The 24,288-nt window shown below is 43.0% G+C and overlaps 1 protein-coding gene across 2 annotated transcripts in view; it reads left to right on the top strand.

Moving 5' to 3' along the window:
• arhgef2.L (Rho/Rac guanine nucleotide exchange factor 2 L homeolog) overlaps positions 1 to 24,288 on the top strand; it is a 116,119-nt gene that overhangs the window by 34,604 nt on the left and 57,227 nt on the right. For both annotated transcript variants that reach the window (XM_041573738.1, XM_041573739.1), the window contains 5 exons: positions 7 to 300; positions 1,875 to 2,022; positions 6,608 to 6,719; positions 8,551 to 8,590; positions 9,779 to 9,902. In XM_041573738.1, the coding sequence (XP_041429672.1) occupies positions 7 to 300; positions 1,875 to 2,022; positions 6,608 to 6,719; positions 8,551 to 8,590; positions 9,779 to 9,902 (718 nt within the window). The remainder of the gene's footprint in view (positions 1 to 6; positions 301 to 1,874; positions 2,023 to 6,607; positions 6,720 to 8,550; positions 8,591 to 9,778; positions 9,903 to 24,288) is intronic.

Below are 24,288 nucleotides of genomic sequence, written 5' to 3'. Positions count from 1 at the left end.
CCACAGCTTGGATGTTCTTACGGGCTCCAGAATGAATAATGCAGAAGTGTTTGTGACTGGCGGGGAAGCAGGGCCCTTCGTGGCGAGGGTTCCCAAACAGCGCTGCCTTTCTGCCTTGGACCCACGAATACCCAGTGAGGAGGATTTGCACAGCGAGGAGCTGGATGGGTTCATTGCAGTCCCATTGCGGAGGTCCTGCCGCCTTCGATCATCCATGCACACCATGGACGCATTCCGCAGGCACAGCTGGGAGCCAGGGAAGAGACTGCAAGAAATGGAGGCAGACTATGAGGAACTCAGGTACTATGCGCATCCCCATTAAAAGGGAATGATAACCAGTCAGTCTGGATTTATTCTGACTTCCATATATGTGTTTGCTAATGCTTTAATGGAGTATATGAAAAAGCATTAAAGAAATAGGAGAATGTCAATCACTGTGGGGAGGACACCATTTTTTTTCTCCCGCAACTAGGGTTGCCACCTTTTCTAGAAAAAAATACCGGCCTTTCTATATATTTATCTTTTTTCAGTGCTGTTAATATATCAAATGGACTATTTCTAGAAGGCAGTATGATCCCTGCGTATTCAAGGGATTCTGTCACGATTCTTATGGTGTCGTTTCTATTTCTAAATTACACTGCAAATAATTCACTGTACAATATAAAATGTAATTCCTGAACCAGCAAGTGTATTTAGTTGTAATATTGGTGTGTAGGTGCATCTCAGGTCATTTTGCCTGGTAATGTGATTTCAGAAAGAGCCAGCACTTTAGGATGGAACTGTTTTCTGGCAGGCTGTTGTTTCTCCTACTCAATGTAACTGAATGTGTCTCAGTGGGACCTGGATTTTACTATTAAGTGCTGTACTTAGATCTACCAGGCAGCTGTTATCTTGTGTTAGGGAGCTGCTATCTGGTTACCTTCCCATTGTTCTGTTAGGCTGCTGGGGGGAAAGGGAGGGGGTGATATCACTCCAACTTGCAGTACAGCAGTAAAGAGTGACTGAAGTTTATCAGAGCACAAGTCACATGACTTGGGGCAGCTGGGAAACTGACAATATGTCTAGCCCCATGTCAGATTTCAAAATTGAATATAAAAAAATCTTTTTGCTCTTTTGAGAAATGGATTTCAGTGCAGAATTCTGCAGCACTATTAACTGATGTGTTTTGAAAAAAACATGACAGTATCCCTTTAAGTAGTTCTCCTCTGTGATGGTCGGACCTGTTGACACACATAGTGGGGTGCTAGTATATGGGAAGTATCACACGCATATATACAGACATATAACAGGTTATGACCCTCCTGACGTAACACGCAGACAGTTGTTTCTTCCGTGTGCTTCTCGCTTCGCCCACTTCTGCATTCGGTGTAGCTGCAGGAAACGGCAATGGAAGGCGCCCATCGTCTCCAGCGCTGGGGCTTGTCTGCGTCGGCCACAGATCTGCACACCCAATACAAAGGCTGGTATGTTAGCCTTGTGGCTCAGGGTGCGGGGTATTCACAATGGGGGTGCAGGCTCTTTACAGGCTCATAATACTCTGTCATTCTGTTCCTCCTGAGAGGAAGCTGGTGGTTTGTAAACCACTGAGACACTGAAAGAAAATGACAATAAGTCTGGGTGTCTTTTTGTCTCGTTGTTGGAAATAACCATAGTATGTGTGACTGTGAGAAACTAACTAATTCTCATCAGCCCAACTGCACTCTGTATCTAGCCAGGAGTGCAGCAAATACTCAGACACACACTGGTTGCCGGTCAGTGCGGGAGATATCAGCCAGCTTCAGACATGGAGTTTAATATCCTCTGGAATCAGTACCTGCACCCTAACCCCATGATAAAACTGTGCTCAGTGGCTCCTGTTTCTCACTCTTTTGCAGTCAGAGTTTAAAGGGTCTGAACCCCGAGGAGATAGAGGGGAATATGGGCAACAGGAGAGACCCCCGTCGCACTCCAATTATCAGCAGTACGGACGAGCTGGAGTCTTGGCTTTCTACACGAGGGGAGGATCTGGAAGTCACACAGGAGGTGAGAAATCATAATACTAATAATAATGTCCCACGCTTCTTATACATCAGTGGCATTTGGACTTATTTGGTTATATTCCTCTTTGGGTTACAACAAGCTTTAAAGTTTCTGAAAACATTAGGGATCATTTACACAGCGCAACACAGTGCAAGAAAAAGGCTCCAATTGCCCATTCTTTTGCACGTTGCACACTGCATGTATTGTACAGGTAGCCACAGGCCTCGGCTCATTTTTTAATCAAGCAATGTCTGTGCTACTCAGGGGTACCCAGGGTACAAATAAACACTCACCCCAAATCTCCCCCTAACTGACCTTCAGACTGGGCCCCCTTAGCTCATAACAAGGTTACAGATATATAGAAACATTGGGGTGTCACTCTGCTATAGTTCCAGGGGTACCCAGGGTACAAATAAACACTCACCCCAAATCTCCCCCTAACTGACCTTCAGACTGGGGCCCCTTAGCTCATAACAAGGTTACAGATATATAGAAACATTGGGGTGTCACCCTGCTATAGTTCCAGGGGTACCTAGGGTACAAATAAACACTCACCCCAAATCTCCCCCTAACTGACCTTCAGACAGGGCCCCCATTGCTCATAACAAGGTTACAGATATATAGAAACATTGGGGTAACAGTCACCCTGCTATAGTTCCAGGGGTACCCAGGGTACAAATAAACACTCACCCCAAATCTCCCCCTAACTGACCTTCAGACTGGTCCCCCTTAGCTCATAACAAGGTTACAGATATATAGAAACATTGGGGTGTCACCCTGCTATAGTTCCAGGGGTACCCAGGGTACAAATAAGCACTCACCCCAAATCTCCCCCTAACTGACCTTCAGACTGGTCCCCCTTAGCTCATAACAAGGTTACAGATATATAGAAACATTGGGGTGTCACCCTGGTATAGTTCCAGGGGTACCCAGGGTACAAATAAGCACTCACCCCAAATCTCCCCCTAACTGGCCCTCAGACTGGGCCCCCTTAGCTCATAACAAGGTTACAGATATATAGAAATATTGGGGTGTCGCCCTGCTATAGTTCCAGGGGTACCCAGGGCACAAATAAGCACTCACCCCAAATCTCCCCCTAACTGACCTTCAGATTGGGCCCCCTTAGCTCATAACAAGGTTACAGATATATAGAAACATTGGGGTGTCACCCTGCTATAGTTCCAGGGGTACCCAGGGTACAAATAAACACTCACCCCATATCTCCCCTTAACTGGCCTTCAGTCCCCTTGCACTTTACTGCTCATTAAAGGAAAACTATACCCCCAAAATGAATACTTAACTCAGTTACAGTACGTTCCAGGGGTACCCAGGGTACAAATAAACACTCACCCCAAATCTCCCCCTAACTGACCTTCAGACTGGGCCCCCTTAGCTCATAACAAGGTTACAGATATATAGAAACATTGGGGTGTCACCCTGCTATAGTTCCAGGGGTACCCAGGGTACAAATAATCACTCACCCCAAATCTCCCCCTAACTGACCTTCAGACTGGGCCCCCTTAGCTCATAACAAGGTTACAGATATATAGAAACATTGGGGTGTCACCCTGCTATAGTTCCAGGGGTACCCAGGGTACAAATAAGCACTCACCCCAAATCTCCCCCTAACTGACCTTCAGACTGGTCCCCCTTAGCTCATAACAAGGTTACAGATATATAGAAACATTGGGGTGTCACCCTGCTATAGTTCCAGGGGTACCCAGGGTACAAATAAGCACTCACCCCAAATCTCCCCCTAACTGGCCCTCAGACTGGGCCCCCTTAGCTCATAACAAGGTTACAGATATATAGAAATATTGGGGTGTCGCCCTGCTATAGTTCCAGGGGTACCCAGGGCACAAATAAGCACTCACCCCAAATCTCCCCCTAACTGACCTTCAGATTGGGCCCCTTAGCTCATAACAAGGTTACAGATATATAGAAATATTGGGGTGTCACCCTGCTATAGTTCCAGGGGTACCCAGGGTACAAATAATCACTCACCCCAAATCTCCCCCTAACTGACCTTCAGATTGGGCCCCCTTAGCTCAAAACAAGGTTACAGATATATAGAAACATTGGGGTGTCACCCTGCTATAGTTCCAGGGGTACCCAGGGTACAAATAAGCACTCACCCCAAATCTCCCCCTAACTGGCCTTCAGGCTGGGCCCCCTTAGCTCATAACAAGGTTACAGATATATAGAAACATTGGGGTGTCACCCTGCTATAGTTCCAGGGGTACCCAGGGTACAAACAGTAGCTGTTGCTGGTGACATGACTGTGTGATTGGAGAAGGTGAGACAACACAGGCATCATGTTATGGTCACATTACAAATTGCTGGTGTCACATTATCCTGAATGTTTCACTTTCATTCCTACTTATAGTACGATTACCACATGGGGACTCTCCCATATTTCAGCACTGTGACTTTTGCATGTCTATTTCCGTCCATTTAGTTTGTTAGCTCTGCAGGTCAGGGTATTTAGATGATTCTGTGTTTAAATCTGAAGGAATTAAAGTACTGAAGACTAACACAAGATCATTTTAAGGAAAACTATACCCCCAAAATGAATACTTGAGCAACAGATGGTTTATATCAAATTAAGTGACATATTAAAAAATCTTATCAAACTGGAATATATTTAAGTAAAAATTGTTCACTCTGGAGAGCCAAATTAGATTCAGTGTACTTTAATTTGGCTCTCCAGAGTGAACTTTGCTTATACCTTGGATATTGCGTGGCTTGGACGGTGCCACTGACTCTGTTTGATAGAGCCTTGATGCCTTTGGAGTGAGGGACCACGCGACAAACAATTGAATTAAGTAAAAATTGCCCTTTTACATCGCCTTGAACCACAATTTCGTGATGGTCTGTGTGCTGTGAGATCACCTGACCAGAAATACTGCAGCTCTAACTGTAACAGGAAGAGATCACCTGACCAGAAATACTGCAGCTCTAACTGTAACAGGAAGAGATCACATGATCAGAAATACTGCAGCTCTAACTGTAACAGGAAGAGATCACCTGACCAGAAATACTGCAGCTCTAACTGTAACAGGAAGAGATCACATAACCAGAAATACTGCAGCTCTAACTGTAACAGGAAGAGATCAACTGACCAGAAATACTGCAGCTCTAACTGTAACAGGAAGAGATCACCTGACCAGAAATACTGCAGCTCTAACTGTAACAGGAAGAGATCACCTGACCAGAAATACTGCAGCTCTAACTGTAACAGGAAGAGATCACCTGACCAGAAATACTGCAGCTCTAACTGTGACAGGAAGAGATCACCTGACCAGAAATACTGCAGCTCTAACTGTGACAGGAAGAGATCACCTGACCAGAAATACTGCAGCTCTAACTGTAACAGGAAGAGATCACCTGACCAGAAATACTGCAGCTCTAACTGTAACAGGAAGAGATCACCTGACCAGAAATACTACAACTCTAACTGTAACAGGAAGAGATCACCTGACCAGAAATACTGCAGCTCTAACTGTAACAGGAAGAGATCACCTGACCAGAAATACTACAGCTCTAACTGTAACAGGAAGAGATCACCTGACCAGAAATACTACAGCTCTAACTGTAACAGGAAGAGATCACCTGACCAGAAATACTGCAGCTCTAACTGTAACAGGAAGAGATCACCTGACCAGAAATACTACAACTCTAACTGTAACAGGAAGAGATCACCTGACCAGAAATACTGCAGCTCTAACTGTAACAGGAAGAGATCACCTGACCAGAAATACTACACCTCTAACTGTAACAAGAAGAGATCACCTGACCAGAAATACTACACCTCTAACTGTAATAAGAAGAGATCACCTGACCAGAAATACTGTAACAGGAAGAAGTGAGGAAGCAAAAGACACAACTCTGTCTGTTAATTGGCTCATGTGACCTAACATGTATGGTTTGTTTGTGTGCACCGTGAATCCTAGCGGGCGGCCCTTATTTTTTAAAACTGAAATTTTCTATTTATGATTACCCAACGACACATACTACTAAAAAGTATATTATTATGAAAATGATTTATTTACATGAAGCAGAGTTTTACATATGAGCCGGTTCATGCAATATCTTTTTATAGAGACCTACATTGTTTGATTGGTATAGAACATAATCATTGCACAGTTATGTAATAGACAAGGTTATGCAACAAAAAAAGTACAGATATATTTCATATCTAAAAATATATTGTTAAAGGTAAGATAAAGCCCTAAGGAGCTTACACTCTAGTTGTATAATCAGAGATCCTGCCCCAAGGAGCTTTTAGTCTCATAGTAAGATGGAAGACCCTGTCCCAAAGTTATTACTGATTGGTAGTAAAACAGGAGACCCTGTTAATATCTAGTTGTATAATATGAGTTCCTCTCCCAGGGATCTGCTAGTGGTATATGTGGAGATCCTGTCCCAAGGAGCTTACACTCTAGTTGTATAATAAATACAGGGTTCTATGTACCGTGTAGTCTATATAACGTTTGTTTACTCGTGGCTTGCACAAGTTATGGAAACTCCCTTAGGGACTTGTTTCACTTTGTGGTAACTCCTTTTATTTTGTCCCCCTTCATTTTAGGAACACGCAAAGAGGCTTCAGGCGTATCTCTCCTCCCAGCACTATTTGTACAACCCTCTCTCCAAATCTGTCTCAATGTCGGGCATCGACCACACGTTCTGCTACCCCGATGGTGAGTAACTATATATATATATATATATATATATATATATATATGTATGTATATATTTATATATATAGGAACATCGCTCAGCAGTGCTGTACAGGGAAGGTGTTAATGCGGTTGTATCTGATGTAATACAACTGTCGCCACTAGGGGGAGTGCTAAGATCATAGTGTGAGTATATACACTGTGTATAGTATAATTGTACCCTAGGCTACAGCCACACAACAGGCACAGGCTTTTATTCCAGGCTGATACAAAACAAAGGAAAGGTATGTGTGTCGTGAGAGCCGACCTTTCCCACACTGTGTGTATCGGTAGCAGGTAACTCTTCTCCCAGCTGTGTGTACTTATCAACTAAACAGCCACTTGTATGGCATCACTTTAATTCCTTCTTTCCTCAGTCGTTTACCCACCAGCCCACTTACTCCGGCTGCTTTTCACTGGCACACACTGGCTGTAGCCTGTTGGATTGGTTAAGTGCCCAATACAATGGCCTTGCTAATCAGATAAGGGCTTTGCCTTGAACACATACTTATTGGACTGGCTGTAAACCAAGGACCTTATCAGACTGTGGCTCTGTGACAGGTCTCTCAGTCCCTCCCCTATGTGGCCTGATTGTTGGCCTCATTTAAAAGAGATGGATCATCCAGGTTTAGCCCACCACTTGGGTGATGATGGGGAGTTTCACACCCCAACTCAATCACCTGCAAACACACCCAAAAATATACCCACTCACCCACCCTCCAACTCATTCGCCTGTTCAGTCACTCAAAATTATACCAGCTCACTCACTCGCCCACCTTCCTACTCATTCACTTGATCACTCACCATTAAATATATCAACTCACTCACTCACCCACCCACTAACTCATTTACCTGATCACTCACCCTTAAATATATCAACTCACTCACTCACCCACTAACTCATTCACCTGATCACTTACCACAAATATACCAGCTCACCTACTCACTCACTCACCCACCCACTAACTCATTCATCTGATCACTTACCCAAAAACATACCAGCTCACTGACCCACCCTCCTACTCATTCACCTGATCCATCACCATTAATTATACTAACTCACTCACCCACCCACTAACTCATTCACCTGATCACTTACCCAAAAACATACCAGCTCACTCACCCACCCTCCTACTCATTCACCTGATCAATCACCATTAAATAAACCAAGTCACCCACCCACCAACTCTTTCACCTGATCACTCACCCTTAAATATACTAGCTCACTCATCCACTCACCCACCAACTCATTTACCTGATCACCGATTATGTCAGCCCCTCATCCTTCAACCCATTCACCTCATATCTCCCCACAAAATATAAAATCTTGCTCACTATCTGACCCACCTACTAACTCTCCCCGAATTATATCTTTTTTTCTTCCTCCATCACTAACTCATTAATTTGCTAACTCACCCACCCAATAATATACCATCTCACTCACTTGTCCCTAGTAACCCTACTTCCATTGTTCACACCATCTTGCTCACTCTCTTCAGTTGCCCATTTGGCATTGGACTTGTACAAGATCAGTGATTGGGCATTTGCTCTGAATTATCAAATAATGATCCAATTGACTATTGAATAGTTTTGACCTGCCCGACTTGCCTAATAAGATTGTGTGGGTTGAAAAATGGCAAAAGTTGTGTGTAAGTTGTGTGTAAGTTGTGTATACATTGCCTGTCACTGTGTGCTGTACACTAGCCCTGTGTAGACAAAGGGGAATTAACAGAAGGCAGATTTGACCTATATAATGTCTGGCCTCAGATGCCACTAAAATCCCTAAATAATTCTCCATCTTGTTGACTTGCAGATGTGACCCTCTATTCCCAAGGGAGGAACCTGTCCAACGGGTAAGTGGAAATTCCTTTTAAGCACCTGAGAGATCTGCTGTGATCATGGGGAGGGCTAGTAATTAAAGCAACAGGCTAGAACTATGGAGCAGCTAAGTCTTTATCCCTGGGGGATCTGCTGGAACGTTGCCATAATCCTGTGCTACCCAGCGGGGCGCCCACTTTGCTGTACGGAAAACATCAGCTCCTGCTCCCCCTCTTGTATGAAGGATTAAATATCCACTGTCACATTCTAGAGTTAGTTGTTAATGGGGAACACAAGCCCTGTGTATTTATGAGATTTCCTAATGACAGTGATAATGAAACATCAGCGGCGGATTAATAATGAGATGTGAGGCCCATAGACTCTACTTTCCACAGGCCTCCCTTCTAGGCGACTCCTTCTCCCAAAAGTTTAGAAATATACAACAATTAATCCGAGTCACGAGAGCAACTGGAGACACAAGGGGCCCATGATCTGGCTTTATTCAATTAATATTAACATATATAATATATCAACGCTGCTGGGCCTGGGTCTGGTCAGGACGGGGGTACATAGTCAGTACCTGCAGGGAGCAGATTAGGCAGCCATACTGGGCAAGGCGCATGTTTCCGAGCTAGGGTTGCCACTTGGCCAGTATTTTACCAGTCTGGCCGGTAAAAATGGTGGCTGATCCCAATGTTATTAATAGGGAAAAAGATAAATATATAGGAAGGCCGGTATTTTTTTCCAGAAAAGGTGGCAACCCTATTCCGAGCTCAAGTTCAGCGCCTTCTCTGGCTGCCTACTCTTCTCCCAGCAGGTGCCTGACCATGCAACTGTCCCAACCGGACCCAGACCCAACAGCACCGATAAAAATAATCATTGAATACAAATAATAATTGAAAAATCTAGCTGGGCCTCTAATCACTCTGGGCCCCTAGGCTAAAGCCCCTGGACATCTGTAGTCCTTATCCAAATTTAGACAGACCCAGGGCACGCCCAAGTGGGTGGCACAGAGATTTGATCACCAAGCACATTATTGGTTCGTATCCTAAACTGTCAGTTCTAATTGCCATCTCAATTAACAGTTTGGCCACCCACCCTTTCTGCCAGCTCCCCTAGTCACAAGCCAGACCCCTTTCCCTATCACTAAACGGTCCCCACACTGAGGCCACCAGCATGGCTTAACTCTTTCATTACTTCTCTTGTGCCTTCTCTCTATCCAGTGCCTTGAGCTGCGGAGATTTTGATGCTCTGGAGACGGATGAGAAGGAGAACAGAGAAAAGGAAGATTCTACTCTAGGGAGGACTCTGAGCTTCATCCGAAAAATGGCTGGTGGGAAATCCAAGGTAGGACTCAAACGTTGGTCTTCTTTTCTCTCTTCTGAAAGCCGGTGGTGTTTCGTGGAACATACCTATAGACATATATACGTGCCTTTCATCCAAATGCCCTACAAAATGAGAGTAAAGGGATTAGAAATATAGAAATGGAAACTGCACAGAATTCATTGTGAGTCCATATAAGGCATTTTCATTTTCTCTGGCGCTACTGGGAAGTGAAACCAGTCAAGGTTTGTCTTGTGATGTCACTGATTACTTGTGTTTCTCCAAAATCATTACTATTCACGAGTGTGCACCAGCGAGAGTCACTACTGAACACTGGCAAAATGTACAATATCCAGTAAGAAGGCGACTGTATGCACTTTATTTAGGACACGTGGGGACCCCTATACCTCCTGGCAGCCTCAGGGTCTGCTTCCTCTGTAGTTACAACTATTTATATGCTACATATATACAGTATATATATGTACCCTTATTGTAAAATATAAGGATATTATTAAGTCACAGATGAGTTTCATGACCATATAAAAACACGAGGCTGAAGGTCATGGAACTCCAAGGTGACTTCTAATATCCTCATATTTTACAACAAGGGGAACTTTAATTATTATACACACGTTTTAGTGAGTCATGTGACAGAAATGACATCACTACTCACCGTCTATAACTTATGACATCAGAACTCACCGTTTATAAGGATATCATTTACAAGATATTCATGGCTTTTGTGTATTTATTTATTTATATATATATATATAGATATAGATAGATAGATAGATTTATATAGATATATATATATATATATATATATAGATATATATATATAGATATATATAGATATATATATATATATATATATATATATATATATATATATATATATATATATATATATATATATATATATATATTGAGAGAGACAGGGAGGCATTTATGTGGAGTATCATTGTTTGACTCCCTTCAAGGGCTCTAGAAAAGGTGCTCGACGGCTGGTGGAAAGTAAATTCCAGAGACGTGAGGCAAGGCTGGGGGGAGCGAAAGGGCTCTTGTTAGAGGAGAGATATAAAAACCTCACCAGAGAGAGGGAATGTGAAGAATTACCGGTGCAGGAAAGTGATAAGGGCAGAGAGGACAGGAGGTTACAGTAGTTGAGTCAGGAAAGCATGAGGGCTTGTCCTGTAACCTATAGCAACCAGTAAACAGTTTGCTCTACCCAGTCCTTTGTAGAAGATGCAAAGCATTGGGACAAATTTTACTTGGGGTGGGTGCAGCAAGGCTTCACCCGTATTTAAAGGAGAACTAAACCCTAAAACTAAATGTGGCTAAAAATTGCATATTTTATATAGTGAACTTATTGCACGAGGCTAAAGTTTGAGCTTGTCAATAGCAGCAATGATCCAGGACTTCAGACTTGTCACAGGGGGTCACCATCTTGGAAAGTGTCTGTGACACTCACATGCTCAGTGGGCTCTGATTGGCTGTTGAGAAGCTAAGCTTAGGGCTCGTCACTAATTATCCAGCAGAAAATGAGCTTCCCTGGCTGTAATATAAGCTGATGCTACAGGTTTGCTGATTATTCAATTCTGATGCTAATTGCACTGGTTTCTGTGCTGCCATGTAGTAATTATGTGTATTAATTACTAATCAGCCTTATATTGTGACATTTCTATTCTATGTGTACTGTATATTGTGAGTGGCTCCCTAAGCTCAGTAAGTGACAGCAGCACCGAGCATGTGCAGTGAATCAGCAGAAAAGAAGATGGGGAGCTACTGGGGCATCTTTGGAGACACAGATCTTTACTGCTAAAGGGCTGTGGTTGCCTTGGGCTGGTACAGAAGCACAAAACATCATGTACATTTACTTAAGTTCTGTAGCAAAAGTCAGTTCTCCTGTACATCTGTTAATCAGCTGGATGCTGCTACATTGTTTCAGGAATCAGAACCAGCAGTGCAGACAGATAACTGGTTTTTCAATAGGTCAGGAGGAAGTTCAGATGCACCTGCCTGTCTGATGCACTTGATTAATGGCTCAGTAATAAGGGAGCCACTTGCAGGAGGAACTTTCCCAGACTAGACGGTTGGAGCTGTGGATCTGGCGAGTCCTCCCCCCCCTTACGTCTGTTCTTTGCACGGAGCGATTGCCGGCTTCTTGCATCAGCCTCTGTTCTCAGACTTGTGGAATTTCCTGCCTCCCTCCCTAACCAGACTTTGTGCTCCGGGTGCTGCAGAGCTTGGATCACCATGGGCTTCCCCCAGAATCAGGAGCTCTTGCAAGAGGGATCCTGTGAAATCCTGGGTTCGATTCCAGTCAGGGCACTGTCTGCAAAGCCCCTGTATTTTCTCCCCATGTCTGCGGGGGTTCCCTTTGGGTACTCTGGTCTAGAGTCCTGCACGGATCCTTGTTTTTGAAACCTGTAATGTTCCCTCTGCCCCACCCGCAATAGGCCAACTAACCTTCCGACCCGGGGGACATGAAATTGGAAGTGACATCACATTTGGTCAGAAGTGATGTCATTCCGGTGCCGAATCTTCCTAAAAAAACTGTAAAATCTGAAAGAACCACAAGGGTGGGAGGGATCAAGCCCACACCTTTTTTGTGTACCCAGCCAGGTTATCCGCACGGCCAAGGAATTGGGGATTTTTTGCCTAAAACCCGACCACTTTCCACGGGTACCAATAGGGTGGCCATGTGGCTGGTATTTTACAGGCCTGGCCGGTAAAAATGATGGTTGATCCCAATGTTATTAATAGGGAAAAAAGATAAATATATAAGAAGGCCGGTATTTTTTTTCAGAAAGGTTGGCAACCCTAGGACCCAACCAGATGCAGGACTCTACTCTAGTCTCCAAAAACCCAGTTCATTAGGTAATGATAAAACTACCCGTAGATTGTCAGCTCCATGGATTTCGTAACCACACTTTAATCGCCCTAGCAACAAGGAGATTCCATTTAAACTACCAGAAGGGTTTTAGATTGTAAGCTCTGTGGAGCAGGCCCCTCTATACCTTCTCTGTTGGTCAGTGTTTGTTTGTCATATGTACCCTACGCTGTGGAATATGTTGGTGCTTTATAAATAATATATAATAATAATAATTATCAGTCTGAGCAGCAGCGTCCGGCGGTTCCTCCTCTAATTCCCAGCATTGCTATCTCCAGTAAACAGTCGTAAGCCGTCCCGCGGGATACAGGATGTGACCAACTTCCTGCCATACAGGAAACGCTTTCCCTTATTTTCTGTTTGATACGAGAGACGGTCGGCCACTTCCTGCTCCGTTATCCATTTATCGGGGCGATGCTCGCGGGGTCCCACAATGACTCGTGTCCTGTCAGGAGCCTGAGCATCAACTTTCTGAATTCTATTTCCATTTACGTTCCCTAGGCTGGTGGCTTGTCTCTGCGTGAAACAAGTGTCACATGTGCAGATGCAAATCACCATGATTGTGCCCTTTGCACCCGGCTTTGCCACCCATAGGTGCAGGTCCTTAAATTCCAGAAAGGGATGCACCGAATCCACTATTTTGGATTCGGCAGAATCCATCATGGAAGATTCGGCCGAATCCATCGTGGAAGATTCGGCCGAATCCATCGTGGAAGATTCGGCCGACTCCACAGTGGAAAATTCGGCCGAATACCGAACCGAATCCAAATGCTAATTTGCATATGCAAATGAGGGGTAAAAGGAAAAAGTGGGAAAAAATGTTTTACTTCCTTGTTATGTGACGAAAAGTCACGTGAAATCCCGCCCTGTCCACAATTTACATATGCAAATTAGGATTCGGGTTCAGTTCGGCCAGGAACCAGTATTCTGCCGAATCCTGCTGAAAAAGGCAGAATCCTGAGCGGATCCCGAACCGAATGCTGGATTCGGTGCATCCCTAGTTTCAGATTTGACCATGCAGGAACCTCCACATATTACATTCACCCTATTTGGGCCCCCCAATATGTCTCTTTCCCTTTCTTCCCAATTCCTCTCTTTCTCCCTGTACCTGTTCCCACATAATCCCGTTGCTATGACAGTGACTGCATTTTTCTTGTGAGTGTGACAGTTTTGTGAGTGGGAGGAAAGGAGACACAGTGAGTGTGGGAACTGCACAGACTGTCTCTCTATTGATAGGCCTCACTGCTGGCTCCCCACAGTCTCATTACACCTAAATAAAGCCGTTATATGGACTTACCACCTCTGCTGGGATGCAGTTCCATGTCTCCACCCTGCATTATGGTTGAAGCATCCAATCTCAGGGACTTGACAAAACGTCCCACGTCTGTATATGACTTGTGGCCTGCACGTGGACCCACAGGGCTGTAGATACATTCAGTTGGGATACAAACAGCACTACTATTAATGGCGCTTCCACTGCGGGACACAGAAATAGGAAAACAAATCCTCCCTGGATGTTCCCTTTTCACTTACTCCTCCACTAAGGATGGTTTATAAATGGGTGCAAGGCTTAAAGTGCCCGGGGCAGTTATCTGGGGCTGTTGAAAGAATCTGGGATTTTTACCCCAGGCCATATTACTATTATTATTAAACAGGGTGTTTAATAATAATCAAGGGAAATGTTGCAGTACCAGCCTCAGCCAGTAGATGTCGGCGTGTAGCTGTTCACCTTGCCTTACTCATTACACCAGTTCATTGTAGGTAGGGATGCACTGAATCCACTTTTTTTTTCCGATTCGGCCGAACCCCCGAATCCTTTGTGAAAGATTCGGCCGAATACTGAACCGAATCCTAATTTGTATATGAAAATTAAGTGTGGGAAGGGGAAAACATTTTTTACTTCCTTGTTTTGTGACAAAAAGTCACGAGATTGCCCTCCCCGCCCCTCATTTGCATATGCAAATTAGGATTCGGATCGGTTTGGCCGAGCAGAAGGATTCGGCCGAATCTGAATCCCGCTGAAAAAGGCCGAATCCTGAACTGAATCCTGGATTTGGTGCACCCCTAATTCTAGGCAGGTATTGTCTGTGTTCAATAGTTTATGGGGCTGATTTACTGAGGGGCAACTGGCATGGGAGCACCCCTACATTCTCCCTCCCCCCCACAATTCCGCCCATGCTTTCCAGAAAATGCAATGTACGTTAGTATTCTGTTAGATTGCAAGCTGTGCGGGTCAGGAAGTTGCTCCTGATTGATGTTGTTATACTGCCTGGGTGGGGGATTGTTCGTTAATGCTCTATAATTAGCAATCTAATGATACAACACTCAGTAACGTGAGCTTCCAGACAACTATTTCCAGAGTCTGCAGTGTTTGTATAAATAGTAAAGTTATGGTTTGTGTATAACACACATTTCTCACTGATCTGTGTGTGTCTGTAACAAACCCTTCCCACTCCCGACCTCTGTCCCCATAATGTGCACAATTAGCCGGACCTTTCTCCATTTTGCTGAGTCAATTCTGTCCAACCCCACCAGTCATACCGGCTGTGCAAACACTACTACAGGCGAGACAATGTCGGGGATCAAGTGAGATTTCATTGGCAGCTCAGGCTGGAGGGGTCGGATTAAATACACATTCCGTGACCCATCAAGTGTAACCCCTAACTACTGGCATTAACATCTGACAGTCACACAAATGACAGTCTGAGTGTATTAGTGTATGGAAGGCACAGACCCAGCAACCAAATGTGGCCCCACTAGGGCTTCCTAAATGTCCTGGAATAAAACTATAATTGTATTAAAATAAACAAGACACAAAAATCCTATCAATTATATCCTCGTATTCAATGCTTAGTGACATCATTGCTTTTAGATTCCACTTGCATCACATGACCCAGACTCGGACATCCTTATCATTTACAGTAGGGGGTAAGTCATTCCTCATGCTACATGAGTGATACTCAGAGTTCCCTGTATAACTCAGCCTGCAGCCTTGTGCCTTTATATGGTCACAGAACAACCCCTCAGTGACTTCTAATATCCTTATCATTTACAGTAGGGGGTACATTATCCCTTATAATACATGAGTGATACTCAGAGTTCCCTGTATAACTCAGCCTGCAGCCTTGTGCCTTTATATGGTCACAGAACAACCCCTCAGTGACTTCTAATATCCTTATCATTTACAGTAGGGGGTACATTATCCCTTATAATACATGAGTGATACTCAGAGTTCCCTGTATAACTCAGCCTGCAGCCTTGTGTCTTTATATGGTCACAGAACAACCCCTCAGTGACTTCTAATATCCTTATCATTTACAGTAGGGGGTACATTATCCCTTATAATACATGAGTGATACTCAGAGTTCCCTGTATAACTCAGCCTGCAGCCTTGTGCCTTTATATGGTCACAGAACAACCCCTCAGTGACTTCTAATATCCTTATCATTTACAGTAGGGGGTACATTATCCCTTATAATACATGAGTGATACTCAGAGTTCCCTGTATAACTCAGCCTGCAGCCTTGTGCCTTTATATGGTCACAGAACAACCCCTCAGTGACTTCTAATATCCTTATCATTTACAGTAGGGGGTACATTATCCCTTATAATACATGAGTGATACTCAGAGTTCCCTGTATAACTCAGCCTGCAGCCTTGTGCCTTTATATTGTTACAGAACAACCCCTCAGTGACTTCTATACAAGTAGATGTTTTGCCTGAAGAGCTGGCAATCGAATCTACTTCAGTGTACATGCTCTGTATGCAGTTTGCATTGGTTGTTTTGTTTGTCTAACTCAGGCCCCCTGTGTGTATGCGTCAGACCCCTATATATATTTATATATGAAATTAGGCCCCAGTTATAAAGAGACCAGTGTTTGCTGAGAGGCGGCAGTTTCTCATGTTGGGATTGTGACAGTTTAAGATGCCGCTGCCTATAGAAGCCCCTGCCAGCGCTAATGAGGGGAGAGACCACGTTACACAAGGCTGAAACCGCAGAATGTAACACAACATACAAAAGGCTTTTGTCTGATTCCTTGTAAAATCTTTATACCCATGAGAGAGCCTGGGGGGTTTCACAAGTACTTTAATTTCCCTCCTTCAGTCTGCGCCACCACAGCAGGGACACCAGTACCTGTAGCTACTACCTCTGATACGTGAGCTTAGGCTAATGGAGCAGGGGAAGCTCTTTTATAAATTGTCCTTTGGCAAATCCTCTGTATTAATCCAAATGGCTGTCAATTGTATGTAATCCGCTTCAGTGTCGGAGAAAGAAGAGGAGGAGGAATCCCAGGGGTCCCTATGATGCTTTAACCAGGGAGCAGCTGCTACTGTGCACATTTAGGGGCACATTTATCAAGGGTCGAATTTCGAATTCATGTCAGATTTTAAAACTCCCATAAACTCAAAATGAATTAATAAAATCAAATTTTCTCAGCTCAGACGAATCAAAAAAATCGAATCGAATTAGAGAAACTCGAATCGAATTCGTTCGTATTTGAAACGAATCCAATTCGAGTTTTTCTAAGTAGGAAAACTCGAATCGAATTTGTTTCGAATTAGGAAAAACTTGAATCGAATTAAAAATACTCGCCATTGGCTTATACAGCAATTTGGCAGGTTTAAGGTGGCGAATAGTCAAATTCGAGTTCTTAAAGGGCCAGAGTATGATAAATCTCGAAATTCTAATTAAAACTCAAATCGAGTTTGGATAATTCGAATTTGAGAGATTTGACCAAAAAAAATTTACATTTTCACTTTGAACCTTAATAAATCAACTTGGGCAATTTTACTAAACAGACAGAAAAAAATCTTTTTGAATGTTCTGGGCCACTGAGCTTGCGATCTGTACCCTGTTTACACCTGTCCGCTGCGGGGGTTTGGGCACTGCTTGACTTTTTCTGATGCCGGGGAAAGGGATCATTAACCTGTCAGTATACACAGCACTTAAAATGCCCCATGAGCTTTCCAGCGGGTGGATATGTGTCTGTTTCTATGGCAATCGGCAGGTTTGTGTTTTCAAGCAATTTTCCACCTGTGCGTTCACGAGAGGAGTTTACGCTACGACTCAGCATTCCAAGACGTGATCTGTGCCGGGGTGTTGCCCAGAGCCTGCATGGCCTTGCTGAACTCCATTGTGTCGTCATCTGCCGTGAGGCCATTTCTTAAAGGGAAAACATGTTTTTTTTAAAAACGCATCAGTTAATAGTGCAGTTAACTAGCAGAATTCTGCACTAAAATCTGTTTTTCAAAAGAGCAAATAGATTTTTTTTATATGTAATTTTGAAATCTGACATGGGGCTAGACATTTTGCCAGTTTCCAAGGTGCCCTTAGCCATGTGACTTGTGCTGTGATAAACTTCAGTCACTGCTGTACTGCAAGTTGGACTGATATCACCCCCCCCCCCCGCAGCCTAACAACAGAACAATGGGAAGGTAACCAGATAGCAGCTCCCTAACACAAGATTACAGCTGCCTGGTAGATCTAAGAACAGCACTCAATAGTAAAATCCAGATCCCACTGAGACACATTCAGTTACATTGAGTAGGAGAAACAACAGCCTGCCAGAAAGCAGTTCCATCCTAAAGTGCTGGCTCTTTCTGAAATCACATGACCAGGCAAAATGACCTGAGATGCACCTACACACCAATATTACAACTAAATACACTTGCTGGTTCAGGAATGATATTTTATATTGTACAGGGAATTATTTGCAGTGTAATTTAGAAATAAAAACTACACCATAAAAATCATGACAGACTCCCTTTAAACTTCCCTCTCTTCCTTCTGTATATGTAACTGTTACTCGCAGTCTCTGCTCTGAACCTGTCACACTTCTAACTTAAAGGGATACTGTCATGGGAAAAAAAATTTTTTTCAAAATGAATCAGTTAATAGTGCTGCTCCAGCAGAATTCTGCTCTGAAATCCATTTCTCAAAAGAGCAAACAGATTTTTTTATATTCAATTTTGAAATCTGACATGGGGCTAGACATTTTGTCTTGTGACTTGTGCTCTGATAAACTTCAATCACTCTTTACTGCTGTACTGCAAGTTAAAGTGATATCACCCCCTCCCTTTCCCCCCTCAGCAGCCTAACAACAGAACAATGGGAAGGTAACCAGATACAGCTCCCTAACACAAGATAACAGCTGCCTGGTAGATCTAAGAACAACACTCAATAGTAAAATCCAGGTCCCACTGAGACACATTCAGTTACATTGAGAAGGAAAAACAGCAGCCTGCCAGAAAGCATTTCTCTCCTAAAGTGCAGGCACAAGTCACATGACCAGGGGCAGCTGGGAAATTGACAATATGTCTAGCCCCATGTCAGATTTTAAAATTGAATATAAAAAAATATGTTTGCTCTTTTGAGAAATGGATTTCAGTGCAGAATTCTGCTGGAGCAGCACTATTAACTGATTCATTTTGAAAAATGACAGCATCCCTTTAAAGGAACAGTTCAGTGTGAAAATAAAAACTGTGTAAATAGACAGGCTGTGCAAATTAAAAAATGTATCTAATATAGTTAGTTAGCCTAAAATGTAATGTATAAAGTTTGGAGTGAACAGATGTCTAATAAAACAGCCAGAATCCAACTTCCTGCTTTTCAGCTCTCTAACTCTGAGTTAGTCAGTGACTATAAGGGGGGCCACATGGTACATTTCTGTTCAGTGAGTTTGTAATTGACCCTCAGCATTCAGCTCAGATTCAAAAGCAACAGATATGACCCATGTGGCCCCCCCTCAAGTCTCTGATTGGTTACTGCTTGGTAACCAGGGTAACCAGTCAGTGTAAACCAAGAGAGCTGAAAAGCAGGAAGTAGTGTTGTAGCTGTTATATTACACATCCAGTCACTCCAGCCTTTATACATTACATTTTTGGCTAACTAACTATATTAGAAACATTTTTTATTTTGCACAGCCTATCTATTTACCCAGTTTTTATTTTTACACTGAACAATTCCTTTAAAGCAGCAGTATTTTGATTGCATTTAAAAATAATGTCCAGTGATCCTGCCGTGCAGCCTCGAGGGCAGCCATATAAGCCAAAATAGAAGTAGAGAGGCCCAGTCAGTGGCGTAATTAGAAATTATTGGGTCCATCATCAAATTATTATTCAGGCCCCCAAAATGTCTAGGGATTAACCTATTTTAGTAATATTTATTGAAATCGTATATGAATTAGTTCCTGGGCCCCCTGCAGCCGCAGGGTCTGCTTCCTCTGTAGTTACGCCATTGGGCCCAATGGGAACCTCATTTATTTGTGTATGTAGTTTGGAGACATCAGTCTCCAAGAATTGGGTGTTAATATGGGAACCTGCCTGGCTGAATGTTCCAGTTACATTGTTAAAGAGATAATGACACCCGAAACTAAACTTTTTTTTACATCTATTATAATATTGGCTTTGCAAGCTACTTCTGACTTTGCCATAAAGTATTTGCATGATGCTTTTACATTACCTGTCTGATCCCCCATGTTCCTGTATGAGGGGGCTGCCATATTTGTGCAGCAGGAGTCCGTTAGCATTAGAAACTGTAACTAACAGGCTGAGATGGGACAGTCAGGTTGGCAAAGTCAGAGAGTCAGGCTTAGGAACTTCAACTAACAATTATATACAAAAACAAACCTCTCAGCAAAAAATGATCAACATGACCTATAGGTAACATCCAATGTACATTCATATGCTAAAATTCATTTTTTAGTGTCAGTATCACTTTAAAGGAGAAGGAATAGCATTTTACAATCGGGGTGCCAAAAGTCAGGCACCCCCAAGTGACTATTTTTACTTACCTGCCATCCCTGGCCGGCGCTCCTATCAGCAGAAAACTGCACTGGCCCGCGGTTCTTCTAGCGATCACCATGGAGAGATCCTCTTCCTGCTTCATCGGTTTTCAAATTTCCCGAAATAGCTGGCTTTTTCGTTAAAATCCAGTTTTCCACTCTACTGTCTGCTGCACATGTGCAACTGCGAGAAGACCCGAAAAAGCAGGACGAGGATCTCTCCATGCGAAAGGTTTCTAATTTTATTCCTAAGCAGAAGAACATCAGAGCAGCCTCTTTCTTTCTCCTGACAACTTCCTTGACTACTTGGTGGTCAGACTGGTGGGAAACTGACCAGCAGGTGGCGCTGTTGTAACAAAATTCATTCATATTAACAGTACCCGTATCCATTAATATCTTGCAATTAAAAATAAATAAATAATGAATGTAAATAACAAAAGTGCATAGAATAGCCCCCTCATCAATTTTACATTCACTTTTAGATTCAAAATTTACATTTTAAAGGTTAACTTATCCTTTAAGAGCTGCAGCTTTCCTTCAATTCAGTTTGCGAGCAGCCAATCCCTGTGAATCTGTCTGGGGTAAAACAGGGTCCATAAATACAGGGCCAATTCCATGTATAATACCCCAGAACCCACAGTAGGATAAATACAGGGCCAATTCCATGTATAATACCCCAGAACCCACAGCAGGATAAATAAAGGGTCAATTCCATGTATAATACCCCAGAACCCACAGCAGGATAAATACAGTGCCAATTCCATGTATAATACCCCAGAACCCACAGCAGATAAATACAGTGCCAATTCCATGTATAATACCCCAGAACCCACAGCAGATAAATACAGTGCCAATTCCATGTATAATACCCAGAACCCACAGCAGATAAATACAGGGCCAATTCCATGTATAATACCCCAGAACACACAGCAGATAAATACAGGGCCAATTCCATGTATAATACCCCAGAACTCACAGCAGATAAATACAGGGCCAATTCCATGTATAATACCCAGAACCCACAGCAGATAAATACAGGGCCAATTCCATGTATAATACCCCAGAACCCACAGCAGATAAATACAGGGCCAATTCCATGTATAATACCCCAGAACTCACAGCAGATAAATACAGGACCAATTCCATGTATAATACCCCAGAACCCACAGCAGATAAATACAGGACCAATTCCATGTATAATACCCCAGAACTCACAGCAGATAAATACAGGACCAATTCCATGTATAATACCCCAGAACCCACAGCAGATAAATACAGGGCCAATTCCATTTATAATACCCCAGAACTCACAGCAGATAAATACAGGACCAATTCCATGTATAATACCCCAGAACCCACAGCAGATAAATACAGGACCAATTCCATGTATAATACCCCAGAACCCACAGCAGGATAAATACAGGGTAAATTCCATGTATAATACCACAGAACCCACAGCAGGATAAATACAGGGCCAATTCCATGTATAATACCCAGAACCCACAGCGGGATAAATACAGTGCCAATTCCATGTATAATACCCCAGAACACACAGCAGATAAATACAGGACCAATTCCATGTATAATACCCCAGAACACACAGCAGATAAATACAGGACCAATTCCATGTATAATACCCCAGAACACACAGCAGGATAAATACAGGGCCAATTCCATTTATAATACCCCAGAACCCACAGCAGATAAATACAGGGCCAATTCCATGTATAATACCCAGAACACACAGCAGATAAATACAGGGCCAATTACATGTATAATACCCCAGAACCCACAGCAGGATAAATACAGGGCCAATTCCATGTATAATACCCCAGAACCCACAGCAGGATAAATACAGGGCCAATTCCATGTATAATACCCCAGAACCCACAGCAGGATAAATACAGGGCCAATTCCATGTATAATACCCCAGAACCCACAGCAGATAAATACAGTGCCAATTCCATGTATAATACCCCAGAACCCACAGCAGGATAAATACAGGGCCAATTCCATGTATAATACCCCAGAACCCACAGCAGGATAAATACAGGGCCAATTCCATGTATAATACCCCAGAACCCACAGCAGATAAATACAGTGCCAATTCCATGTATAATACCCCAGAACCCACAGCAGATAAATACAGGGCCAATTCCATGTATAATACCCCAGAACACACAGCAGATAAATACAGAGCCAATTCCATGCATAATACCCCAGAACCCACAGCAGGATGAATACAGGACCAATTCCATGTATAATACCCCAGAACCCACAGCAGATAAATACAGGGCCAATTCCATGTATAATACCCAGAACCCACAGCAGGATAAATACAGGACCAATTCCATGTATAATACCCCAGAACACACAGCAGATAAATACAGTGCCAATTCCATGTATAATACCCCAGAACACACAGCAGATAAATACAGGACCAATTCCATGTATAATACCCCAGAATACACAGCAGATAAATACAGGGCCAATTCCATGTATAATACCCCAGGAACCCTGATTTATTTGTTTATGTAGTTGGGAGGATTCAGAGTCACCTGGGTGAATGGCTCCCAAGGGTGCCAGAGACAAATGGGTGTTAATATGGGAACCTGACTGGCTAAATGTTCCAGTTACATTGTTGAAAGCTGTGGCTTTCCTTCAATTCAGTTTGCGAGCAGCCAATCACCGTCAATCTGTCTGGGGTATAACATTCTCAAATTTGCAATGTTGCTTTGTAAATAGGAGTTTATTATCTGACCAACAAGCCCACCCAAATCTTCAGCCTTTATATAAAGTCAGGGATGTTCAGCCTTCATCATGAGCCATTGGTTTAACATCCCCAGACTTGTGAATGGCCATTGTAACGTTACAATTCCTTTAGGGACAAATAATAACTGTGTCACACACCCCCCTCCAGTCCAACAAAAGGGTAAAGAAGAAATGCCCCCGGGACCCTCTGCATGTCAATGAGCTAATGACGCTGTAAACAAAGTCTTTTTATTACGCGGCCTGATTCATTATAATGTCCCCGCCCCAGCCTATAACACGTCGGGCCTTTTGTCTGATAGTTGAATGCAGAACGGAGAATGTATCTTGGCCCCCAGTATCTGCTGCACATTCCCATGCACAATATCCTATGGAAAATAAACAAAAAACCCTCATTTTATTGTATAGGACATATAGCAACCTTAAAGATTTTCAGGGTCACTGTTAATGCCCTGGCAATAGATTGAGATTAACAACTAAAGATACTGCCTGTAATCAGAGCCGGATTAAGACTAAACAGGGCCCTAGGCAAGGTAGTGCTTCTGGGGCCCCCCCATCTCGAACCACCTAAAGTTACAGTTACAAAAGAAGCACTGCTATACTAGCGCACCTTTATTATGACAGTTCTTTTAAAAGTTCAGTAGTAACACTGTTGGCAATCTGACAGAAGGTATTCCTTCTGTTCATTGTCTTAAGAATACACTCTGCATTAACCTATTTCTTCAGAAAAGACATCAATTGATTGTTGTTTATCCATTCCTATTCTTTAATAGAGTGCTACTCAAATAAAATAATAAGGTTGTAATAGACAAACCTACACAGCATTTACTTCTTCATACTCAAAGTCAGACCAAGGGTTAATTTATAAATTTAATTAGCTAACAAAAAGCAGCATGTCCAGTACTGAACACAAAAAGTATGCCCATAAAATAAATATGAAATACTGCCATTATTATTGCAGAAA

This window comes from Xenopus laevis, chromosome 8L (genome assembly GCF_017654675.1).
Source record: "Xenopus laevis strain J_2021 chromosome 8L, Xenopus_laevis_v10.1, whole genome shotgun sequence".
NCBI classification, from domain to species: Eukaryota; Metazoa; Chordata; class Amphibia; order Anura; family Pipidae; genus Xenopus; species Xenopus laevis.
The sequence above is the reverse complement of the archived record's forward strand: the minus strand, read 5'-3'. Positions and strand labels throughout refer to the sequence as shown.